At 37.4% G+C, this 12090-nt stretch overlaps 1 protein-coding gene across 2 annotated transcripts in view; it reads left to right on the top strand.

The window, feature by feature from the left end:
• Positions 1 to 2021: 2021 nt before the first annotated feature.
• LOC121408138 (protein NipSnap homolog 3A-like) overlaps positions 2022 to 12090 on the top strand; it is a 29783-nt gene continuing 19714 nt past the window's right edge. Inside the window, exon 1 of one of the 2 annotated variants that reach the window (XM_041599464.1) lies at positions 2022 to 2190. In XM_041599464.1, coding sequence (XP_041455398.1) covers positions 2149 to 2190 — 42 coding nt within the window. In that variant the 5' untranslated portion in view covers positions 2022 to 2148. Of the gene's footprint in view, positions 2191 to 11653; positions 11747 to 12090 lie in introns of those variants that run through there. The other variant, XM_041599466.1, reaches the window with a different exon arrangement.

The raw sequence follows: 12090 nt of genomic DNA, 5'->3' as shown, positions 1-12090 counted from the left end.
ATTCTCACCTTGAACATGATATGATTTTCATTTAATTTTAGTCAAATTAAGTTCTGTCACTTTTGAGGTTTTTGGAACCTTTCTTGATGATTTTGAAAATCCATTTGTACATGAGCCAATGGGCAAGTGCGGGAAACGAAACGTTTGGTGCGACTTCACATTTTTGTAAAAAAATATATACGTCACAATAAATAGACCCTATCAAAAAAAGACATTTTGCAGAAAATGCTGTAGATTGCGAATACCTAAGAATGATTTTGATTGGATAAAAAAAACCTCTGTCACTTTTCACATTTGCAAAAGCTTTTGCAATAATTGGTCACTATAGTTTGGCGGGTTCAGCCGATGGCATTGTGTGTACACAGTACAGTACACACGCATAGCTAGGCAACGCAGCGCGTCAAGAATTTTGCACGTTTTCATTATTCGTACAGCGACGACTTCAGTGTATGGATAGGACCGTACCATTTTTGACCGGGGGTTGTGCCAATGAATGCAAGTGATCAAGAAGAGTTACAAAACTGAAGAGAGTGAGAAAACAAGGAAAGTGAGAGGGAAATTTATGAAAACAAGTAATGCGAGGAAAAATGACAAGAAAAGGAGAGAAAGGAGAAGAAGTGAAAACACGCAGCTGAGTGCGCTCACGATATGTAAGTTAAACACCCCGGCACCGCAATGTAGCAGCCCGCCACTATATACACGTAGACTGCCTGCACGATGCGAAGACAGCGGCGCGTATTAGTGACTGTGCGTTAAACGTCCCAATTCTATGCCTTATAAGCTAAGAGGAGCGTTTTTTGTACACAACAAATTGATATGAAATGGCGAATCGTCATCGGTAATTCTCTCTGTTCGGAATAAGTTTCTTTTGGAGTGCATTTGTTCTTCGAACCCGCCTTTCAAACTCGACCGAAACTCCTAGTAGCATATCGGTTAAGTGAGGCAGCCACACTTACCTTTTTTTAATATTTCCTTGCCCAAAACACTTCGAAGAGTGCCATTGCGCCCCTCCCGATCGCGACTTCCCCACACACCGAGGCCATTAATTGTGACGATCTGAGCTGTGATTCACATGAAATGGCTTATATAGGCTTCATTTTTATTTTGTTAATCATTGTCAAGCTTGGAAAAAGTGTGGAGAAATAAGAATTGAATGAAAAATGAAATGTAAACCCACTTTAAATGATAAAATCGGAGAAAAAATGCTGGAGATAGATATAAGCTTTTGTTTAGATATGCAGTTATGTCCTCGGATCCAGCTGGCACAAAATGGGTATATAAAGGTTGTGCTCACTAAGTGTTCAATTTTTTAATTTTGGTGGCAAAATTGTTACAAAATGCTTAAATATATCCGTTTAATTTCAATTGACTAAAAGTGCAAGGGAAATGTATGAGAAATGTTTCGCAGGGTAAGTTTGATTTCGCCTTTTTCCCTTAACACAGCGTGAAAACGAGTTCTGCGCAAACAGATTTATGCGAGCTTTGCAAAAATGGACAGTGCTCACTCAAGTGTAACATTCTGTCAAAACTTTTACTATCATTGGATAGATGAGACCCAAACAAAATAATATATGTGAAAAATTACCCACATGTTGTATATTTTTTAATTCCCAGGGCTTTTTCAAAGTGTAAACTTTTTTTTGATATGCACTGTAGATCAGTATTCCTCCGTCAAAAAACACTTTACTTTAAAAACAAAACAACTATTTTTCATTATCAAAAAGGGTGATTTAGAATAATAACCAATTACTTTACACTATTTTAAGAAGAGAAGCTTATAAGGGTCTCCTGTATACTTTTAATTGAATCAAAGAATAATTGATCGCAAGTAGCGAACCATTCATGAATAATTCATTATTCTTCAGTGGCCATCCTACGGTTTAAAAATTCGCCACCAGCCAGTCAGGTTCAGTCCAATTAGCCTGGCCTGGAGGCTAGGCGTTACCCTGGGGATCGGAGCAAAGAGAGGAGAGGGGAGTAACCTAGGCACTACACGTACCGTATAGCGTAGTAGGTAGATGACTCTACTCCCAGACGGCTAAGTCCACTGGATGATTGGATCTGACAAAAGTTAGTCAGTCCTATATAGCCCATGAATTGTATTTCCGGAGCAACTGTTTTGAGTATAGCAGCAAATCCTTCGTTAAAATGGTTGGACTAAAATCATTTTTTTGTTTGACTCTGAGGCAGGTGAGTACTAGTACTAGGCCTAAGTTAGACAGCTGGCAGCCGTCTGTTTCGAGGAGTTTTTTAACATTTTTTTTTCAATTTCTCCTCGTACACACTCATTCAATGAACAAGGTCATAATATAACCTTGTTCTCAGTTATATCTCCATGTGTGGCAAAATAAGGGTGGCAATGTTTGGCTTATTTTCTCTTTTTCTTTGGGGCAAATGCTTGATTTTTTTACACTGACAGTTTTCATTACACCTATTATTCATACTAGGCCTACTTGGCTCTTATTTCAATTTGATTCTTTAAATCATTTTTTTCTTAATTAAAAATAGAGATCAAAAAATGAAAATTTTCTTGCCATATTACTTTCCACCAATAGAGGGCGTACACAAAAATATGCCCAAAATTCAAGTTTTTGAGCGCTCTGGTGAATACAAAAATTATTCCCAAGTTACTTAGGAAAAATAAATTGCAACTGTATGAAAATTAGTAATTTTGGTCACAAAAGTGATATTTTAATGATTTTTTGAAGTGTGTGCTCTGCACTGGGCCGGGGAGCGTTTCATCAACATTTATGTCCGACAAGTTGTCAGATCTGACAACTTTCCCCGATTCTGATTGGCTGAGAGGTACTGTTGCTATGGTAATTGTCGGATAAAACAGGACTTGTCGGATAAAATCCTTTCATGAAACGCTCCTCTGTACAACATTGGCATACCATAGTCCAACCTGCAGATTCACCACAGGCAGGGTGGTAGCAGTGAACAAGTGCTCGTACACAGACGGCTCGCTATCGTGCACGCACCTTTAGGGGACTTGCAATGCAAAATCCCCCGTCGGGGCTCTTCAATTTTTGTCTTTAATGAATAAAAAAATTGACAATTATTGTGACCAAAATGCAAATTAATATTCCCTCTTGGCATTAATTGCCAAAAAACGGAGAAAAATCAAGTTAAAAGGAACCAAAACAGTGACTTACCTCGGCTGTCACGCAAATTTACTTCCCCGTTTTGTCCGATCTTAAGTACTTAAATATATGGCCATTGAGTCCCCTGTACAGATCGCGCTAGAACTTCGGTCTCTGTATTTGGTGAGAGAAGCCAACGGAGTTCAGCTGAACAACCAACATAACAGAGACCGAAGCTTTTGGTCTAGGCCTAAGTTAGACCCTAAGTTAGACAGCTGGGGCCCGTTTCTCAACACCTGGACAAGTTAGTCATATCTTTATCCACCAACCACGGAGTTAGTTCCAATCTTACTAAACCCGTTTCTCGAAAGGCTTCCTAACTAAAATACCTTGATATCGATATTATCGGTAAAAGGAGCAGACGAGACGTAGCCTTAGTCACAAAATAGCATAATTTTCAAAAAGAAAAATAATAACAAAATTGCAAATATTGTGTTGAATTGGGAATTTCATCTTTTAAGAATAAAAGCACAGGTATATTATGCACCATGCATACTTAGACCATGAAGACATGAGGATTCAGTTGCTGAGAAAATGGAATTATGAATAATTGATCTCGTGACTAAAAAATCACATGGGGACGTTGAGATGGGTACCCCCGGGATATCCAATTTTAATAGTTTACGAAAGTAAAACCATAACGGTTTTCGTTGTAAAATGATAATTATACGGTATTTTACGATTCCAAACATCATCAAAATATAATTTAACAATTTTCTTTTAAATCTTAGATACTGAAACTTACTATTTGACAAATTCTATGCATAGATTAGAGATAGAATTTATCAAAATGTTAGTAGGGGTCTGAAAACTACAAATACGAGTCCATTTATGGATGGCCTGACGTGGTAGAATCTTTATCAAATAAATTATTTTACTATTTCAAAGTGAATGGTTTTGTGGAGTATTACCAACAGTTTTTGGAAATTCTTTGTATTACAATGATCATAGAATGCATTCTCCAACTTGTTTTTTGATGTAATTTCAACGTCTTTGATTGATTACGTAAGATTATAATTTTCTCATTTCTAGGCACTTTTGCATGTCATAGTCTACCCACGTGATGCCAATACGTCATTAAGAAAGAAGTTGTGACAGGTTCGGAGGTGTCACAAACATTTAGTGAGGTGTCACAAATATTTAGTGAGGTTGTTGTACCCGATCTTGGTAAAGAGGGCTTCGTGAAACGGTTAGCGGACAAGTAGCTCACTATCTCCGATTTAGTCAAGAAGGTAGACTTATGACGGTGTTGAGAAACGGGCCCCTGGCACTCAGTCATTGTCAGTGGCAGCCGTCTGTTTCGAGTTGTTAAACATTTTGTTTTAAATTTCTCCTCGTAGACAGACGGCTCGCTATCGTGCACCCACCATTAGGGGACTTGCAATGCAAAATCCCCCCGTCGGGGCTCTTCAATTTTTGTCTTTAATGAATAAAAATTTTGAAAATTAACGCGACCAAAATGCAAATTTATATTCCCTCTTGGCATTAATTGCCAAAAAAAGGAGAAAAATGAAGTTAAAAGGAACAAAAACAGTGACTTACCTCGGCTGTTGCTCAAATTCACTTCCCTGTTTTATCCGATCTTAAGTACATAAACATATGGCCATTGAGTCCCTGTACAGATCGCGCTAGAAGTAGAACTTCGGTCTCTGTATTTGGTGAGTGAAGCCAATGGAGTTCAGCTGAACAACCAACAAAACAGAAACCGAAGCTTTTGGTCTAGGCCTAAGTACCGTTGGCGCTGGCGTAAGGCCACCCTCCGCACACTCAAAGCGCACAGAGTACGAGTAAGACCCGACTGGGCTGGCCCCTGACTGGTTTGCGACCACTTAACTTGTTCCAGGGCTCCACACTAACCCATTTTTTCTACTGGTCCAACCTATTCATGTCGGACCAGTAGATACCCAGTTTTTCAAATTTTTACTGGTCCGAACCTAAAATCTACTGGTCCCCCAAAATAAAAAAAACATTAAAAAAAGGCCCAAGTTTATTTTTCTACTTATTCTAGCCTTTTGTTACCCCCCCCATAAAATGAAGGAATGAAGAACATAAAAGAAAGCAAGACAGAAACGAAGAAAGAAAGAAAAGAAGGAAGAAAAAAAAGAAAAGGTAAAGAAAGGATAGATGTGAAAGCTTCCGATGTGAAGGAAGAAACAAAAAAGAAAGGAAGGAATAAAGAAGGAACCACTGGGGGGGGGCACTTCCATTCACGAGTGGATACCATGCGCGACCATTGGGTCTCGAAAAGCACCCTAAACCACTCATTCAATGAACAAGGTTATAATATAACCTTGTTCTCAGTTATATCTCCATGTGTGGCAAAATAAGGGTGGCAATGTTTGGCTTATTTTCTCTTTTTCTTTTGGGCAAATGCTTGATTTTTTTACACTGACAGTTTTCATTTCACCTATTATTCATACTACTTGGGTCTTATTTCAATTTGATTCTTTAAATCATTTTTTTCTTAATTAAAAATAGAGATCAAAAAATGAAAATTTTCTTGCCATATTACTTTCCACCAATAGAGGGCGTACACAAAAATATGCCCAAAATTCAAGTTTTTGAGCGCTCTGGTGAATACAAAAATTATTCCCAAGTTACTTAGGAAAAATAAATTGCAACTGTATGAAAATTAGTAATTTTGGTCACAAAAGTGATATTTTAATGATTTTTTGAAGTGTGTGCTCTGTACAACATTGGCATACCATAGTCCAACCTGCAGATTCACCACAGGCAGGGTGGTAGCAGTGAACAAGTGCCCTAAACACGTAATTTCCATATTCTGGAAATGCACCCCTTAACAAGTATTGGCGTGTGAAACCCTACCCTTAACAAGTATTGGAAACAGAATGATACATTGTACTCTTGGCAAATATTCTTTGAAATGAACCCCTAAACAAGTACAGGAATGTTTTATTGTTACGGGTCCTTCGGTCGTCGGCTTTACCTTATGTGGTTTAGTACGACCCTACCTTCTACACCTCGCACAAATCGGACTCGAAGTGTTGGGGCAAAAAGGGCATCCTTTATAAAACATTTTAATTTTGTTTTATCATCCCCGCAAATTCGACCCTAATCACGTAATTTTCCTAGCGAAATAGATACCTTTTTTCATAATTTTTGTCTCACCTGCGAAGCAAAGTGAGACTATAGGCGCCGCTTTTCCGACGGCGACGGCGGCGGCGTCAACATCAAATCTTAACCTGAGGTTAAGTTTTTGAAATGACGTCATAACTTAGAAAGTATATGGACCTAGTTGATAAAACTTGGCCATAAGGTTAATCAAGTATTACTGAACATCCTATTAGAGTTTCATGTCACATGACCAAGGTCAAAGGTCATTTAGGGTCAATGAACTTAGACCATGTCGGAGGATTCAACATCGAAATCTTAACCTGAGGTTAAGTTTTTGAAATGTCATCATAACTTAGAAAATATATGGACCTAGTTCATGAAACTTGGACATAAGGTTAATCAAGTATCACTGAACATCCTGCCTGAGTTTCACATCACATGACCAAGGTCAAAGGTCATTTAGGGTCAATGAACTTTGGCCAAATTGGGGATATCTGTTGAATTCCCATCATAACTTTGAAAGTTTATGGATCTGATTCATGAAACTTAGACATAATAGTAATCAAGCATCACTGAAAATTTTGTGCAAGTTTCAGGTCTCATGATTAAGGTCAAAGGTCATTTAGGGTCAATGAACTTTGGCCGAATCGGGGTATCTGTTGAATTACCATCATAACTTTGAAAGTTTATTGGTCTAGTTCGTTAAACTTGGACATTAGAGTAATCAAGTATCACTGAACATCCTGTGCGCGTTTCAGGTCACATGACCAAGGTCAAAGGTCAATGAACTTTGGCCGAATTGGGTGTATCTGTTGAATTACCATCATAACTTTGAAAGTTTATGGATCTGATTCATGAAACTTGTACATAAGAGTAATCAAGTATCACTGAACATCCTGTTTGAGTTTCAGCTCACATGATCAAGGTCAAAGGTCATTTAGGGTCAATGAACTTTGGCCGAATCAGGGGTATCTGTTGAATTACCATCATAACTTTGAAATTTTATTGGTCTAGTTCGTTAAACTTGGACATTAGAGTAATCAAGTATCACTGAACATCCTGTGCGCGTTTCAGGTCACATGACCAAGGTCAAAGGTCAATGGACTTTGGCCGAATTGGGTGTATCTGTTGAATAACCATCATATCTCTGTAAGTTTATTGGCCTAGTTCATAAAAAGTGGACATAAGAGTAACCATGTATCACTGAACATCTTGTGCGAGTTAGAGTAGTATTCAAAGTCAGCACTGCTGCTATATTGAACTGCGTGATGCAGGTGAGACGGCCAGAGGCATTCCACTTGTTGTGTTTTTCACACCCTTATCACGTTACGTACATAACGTGTGCTATCGTGAAAAAGACATCCTTTTTACGTGTTTTTTGGTCGTGCATGGTATCCACTCGTCAATGTAAGTGGCCCCCTGGGGAAGGAACAAAACTAAGAAAGAAAGACAGAAAGAAAAGAAAAAAAAAGAAGGAAAGAAATGAAGCAAGCACTACAGAAAGAAAGAACAAATCCAGAAAGTAGTAAAGGAAAGAAAGAAGGAGCAATGAAAAAGAAAGGGTAAAAGGATAGATGGAAAGAAGGACCAAAGAAAGAGAGGAAGGAAGGATTGAAAGAAGGAAGAAAGGAATTAAGGAAGAAATAAAGGAAAGGTAAAATGATGGAAGGAAAAAAAATAAAGGAAGGAAGGGAATGAAAGAAGCAACCATGTTACTTCTAGTAAATGTAATAATTTCCATTGCAAAATATGATTTGTACAAAGAAGAAATGATAATCATTTTTTTTTTAGAATCTGATGAATATAAAATGTGTGCCTTTTGTTATTTTGTGAACAGAAATTTTACAATTTTATAGATAATAATGAAGACGTGCAGGGGGAGGTGGATGGATGAAAACTAAGGCCTATATGTTTCTTCTGTCAAAGTGTTCTTTCTCTGACGGGACCACAAAATAATGATGATGATGAAAATGCTTGCTTCTTTGAGAAGAGGAGGGAAGAATGGGAAGAGGGAAAAAGAATTTGTATGAATTGTAGATACAAACGACAAAGTGTTTTTTTTTTCAGAATGGAGAACATTACAAGAAGAGAGAGGGGGGGGGGGGGAGCAGTGGCGTACCTAGGATTTTCCAAAGGGAGGGGGGCAAATTCGTCTGCCCAAAAATTTGACAAGCAAACAAAAAATAAAAAGGGTCTTCATCCACAAATAAAGAATTTCATACCAGAAAAAAAAATTGACAAGCAAAAAAAAGAAAAAAAATAAAAGTTTTTCAAGTTCAAACGGGCGTGCCACTTGTGGCTCTGCCCCCCCCCCCCCCTGTAGGTACGCTAATGAGGGAAGACATGCAGTAGAGTTGTACTGGTAATTAGTTGGACAGGCCTATGCCGGTGAGAGGGAATAGATCGAACCAATCTTACTAAAGACAGTGATAAATATGTATTGATTAAAATTTGGAGGATTTTAGTATCATCACAATGATCTATAACTTGTAATAAATGTTATCACTATTATCATTATGATCATCACGATAATCGTGATTACTCATAATTGTTTCATCCTTTAGTAAACTGAAAGATATGACCCAGCCCTTTCATCCTGGAATAATTTTAGGGACATTTATCTTTCCATTTTTTCCTTGTCTCTATTTCGCTTTCCACTATATAATCTCTCATTTCTCACTCTCTCTTCAACTACAAATACACAGAAACACGAAGAGGCAGGACTAGACAAATGTATTTATATAAAAAGGATGATATGCCTTCTTATATCTTGTCACTTGAAAAAGGAATTGCGATCATTTCTTTAAATAAGTCCACGGCGAAATGTTATGCTATACCAGAATTCTATACAGACTAATTATATGTCCGTTTTCAAGTATTTGTTGTGATTAAAACAGTTTATAAATACATATTTTCATCATAATGCATAATACAGACCCGCAGCACAGCGCACTACTAACGATATGTGTGAACAGCTAAATTGGCAATTTTTTCTGCTTGTATATTCAGTTTCAGTTCGACACGCGAAGCAATAATTTTCTCGACTGTTTTGGTAAATTTGAGGATGTTATTATAGATTATTCCTATATTGCAATGATTTACAACTGAAGGTAGGTGATTGACGTCCATAAAGATTTCCAGGGATACAATATATTGAGAGTAGAAATAATAATACCGTTTATTACTGACCAAATCGACTCGAAATTCGACTGTAGCGCTCACATTTCCCCGCTGTGCAATTGCAGTGCGCATGTCTAAATGTTGCGGCTCGTACAATAACTGGGTAGCATGATGAAACCGGAGTTCTAAATTACATATTTTGCTAACTGCAGCGGATTTACTGCGGGAACAAGCCATTTCCTAATTAGTGTATTTTTCTTCGTTTTTTCAATATATCAAAAATACCTCAAGGTCAACTGAAGCAAAAGTTAAAAACTAAAGCACTTTTGGTCGTTCGGCCCACAGCCTACTTTGCACGTTAAGAACCCACTGCACTATTCGTATAAGAGTAGGGGGAAACCCAGGTGTAGTGGTCCACCTGCATTCCCCCAAGCCGTTATATCGGGAGGAGAGACCTGCGGGTCGTAGTGATTCAGTTCGCTTTTCACCTCCCAGGCACAGGTGACGCCAAACATATAATAATAATAATAATAATATTGAAAATGGGAATCCTCGATGATAATTAGAAGTTATTTTATATCATTTTGAAATCCCTACTTATTTCATTTCACACTCTCAAACCAACCAGATCTGATCTCCTATCGGCAGTAGAAACTCGCATTTCTGCATTGCTACATGATAAGGAGCATTGAGTATACATTTGAAAGCGTAATTTCAGCATCGTAAGTGATAAATGCACTAAATGCCGAGTTATATACTTATCAACTGTTGTTAAACATAACCTATCACTTTGTATGTTTGAAGCTTTCTCACACTGATTTCTAGCAGACGACGCCCAGCTATAGCAACGACAGTGTAGAAGTGTAGTCGCGATATAGGGCTCACATGAGTATTACAGACCCCAATCCCTCGATAGATTTTGCTTTAATTCACTGACATTAGTCACAATTAACAGTACATTAAGACTTGATATGTTAATCAGTTACTTGCCCAGCTCAATCAAAAGTTAAATGGCCTGAAATAAGACTAACCATAATTTTGGCCAGTTCATTGCCAGAAAAACCAGAGCTTTATTGTGGGTAATAATAATTAAAATGAAATACAAAAATGCAGTCTAGCCTCCCCAAATGCCTTAATTATAAAAGAGCATTATCTCTATCGTTTTTCTTTTGATATACAAACATTTGATCTATTTTTAACGAATTATTTTAATCAATAAAGTCATGTGATCTTTACTTACGCCTGTCCGACATCAGAGCTGCCAAGTAGTACTGATTTTCCATATTTAGTACTGAAAATAGAGAAGAATAGGGGAAGGCGGGGTAAGTTGTGACAGTTTTTGCTTTTTGCATGTTAGAATTGATATGATTAATAATCTTTTCGAAATAAGTACCTTGCCTTGAAATTTAATTCTTCTGAAATATTTTCCACCTATATATAACTTTCTATCCCCACACTGAAAGTCATCGTGACCTTTGAAAAAAACGATGTCAAATGGCTCAACTTGCCCCATATATGGGGTAAGTTTGAGCCACCTTCTCGGGTAAGTTGAGCCACAAAAACTATGTACAAAATGTATGAGGGGAGAACCAGCATGTATAAATACTAACATCCTTTAAAAGGAAAAGAGCAGTCATGTAAATTTGCTCCTTTCAGCCAGCATTTCAATCGATTTTTATGGTTTGTTTGTTTTTTAAGATACATTACCATAGGAATTACCATGGCTCATCTTGCCCCATGCTGTTTGGCTCAACTTACCCCAGTCCGAACTTAGTGCGATAATTTTGTATCCACACATTTATTATGCATCCATCATATAAAAGACTATGACAAGAATGAAGATCGATACCTGGACTAATAATGTTATCATGTCTTTATTATATTTAAAGACGTGTGTGTTTATAAAGCACTTATCTATTTCACACTCTTTTTTACTTTTTTGGCTGAAATTCATATTTTTCCCTCTAATAAACTACTTTTTGTTTCAAAGTTGAAAACAATGTGGTGGGGTTAGGGGTTATGCTATCGGTCATCAATACATGACACCACCACAATGTCTGACTCATTCATTATTGGCCTGGGGCTGGTGGCTCAACTTGCCCCTATGCTCAACTTACCCCGCCTTCCCCTACTGATGGTTTCATGGAAAATACTGATTTCTTAAGTTTCAGTTTATGTGTTGTCCTATGGTATTCCTGTGAAAATACTAATTTCCTCACCAAAATACTGATTTTCAGCCTTGAAAATGCTGAAATGCTTTTGTTCAGGTTGGCAGCTCTGCGACATGCTTTGCGCGGAAATGAATTACTCTTGTGTGCCCTACAGGTATTAGGACTATGGTATTGCAGTGTATCCTCTTACCGGACACTTAAGGGTTCATTTCTATTCTGCCGGTGGGGAATCTACAGGTAGGACTATGGTATGCCAATGCTGTACACAGCACACACTTTAAAAAATCATTGAAATGTCACTTTTGTGACCAAAAATACTAGTTTCCATACAGTTGCAATTTCTTTTTCATTAGTAACTTGGAAGTAATTTTTTTATTCACCAGAGCGCTCGAAAACTTGAATGATGGGCACATTTTTGTATACACCCTCTATTGGTGGAAAGTAATATGGCACTACAATTTTAGTTTTTAAATCTCTATTTTTAATTAAAAAGAATAATTTAAAGATTCAAATTTACTTAATAGCCAAGTTATGATGAATAGCTGTACTGGAACATGACAGTGTAAGAAAATCAAGCATTT

The sequence above is a fragment of the Lytechinus variegatus genome, chromosome 2 (genome assembly GCF_018143015.1).
Source record: "Lytechinus variegatus isolate NC3 chromosome 2, Lvar_3.0, whole genome shotgun sequence".
NCBI classification, from domain to species: Eukaryota; Metazoa; Echinodermata; class Echinoidea; order Temnopleuroida; family Toxopneustidae; genus Lytechinus; species Lytechinus variegatus.
The sequence above is the reverse complement of the archived record's forward strand: the minus strand, read 5'-3'. Positions and strand labels throughout refer to the sequence as shown.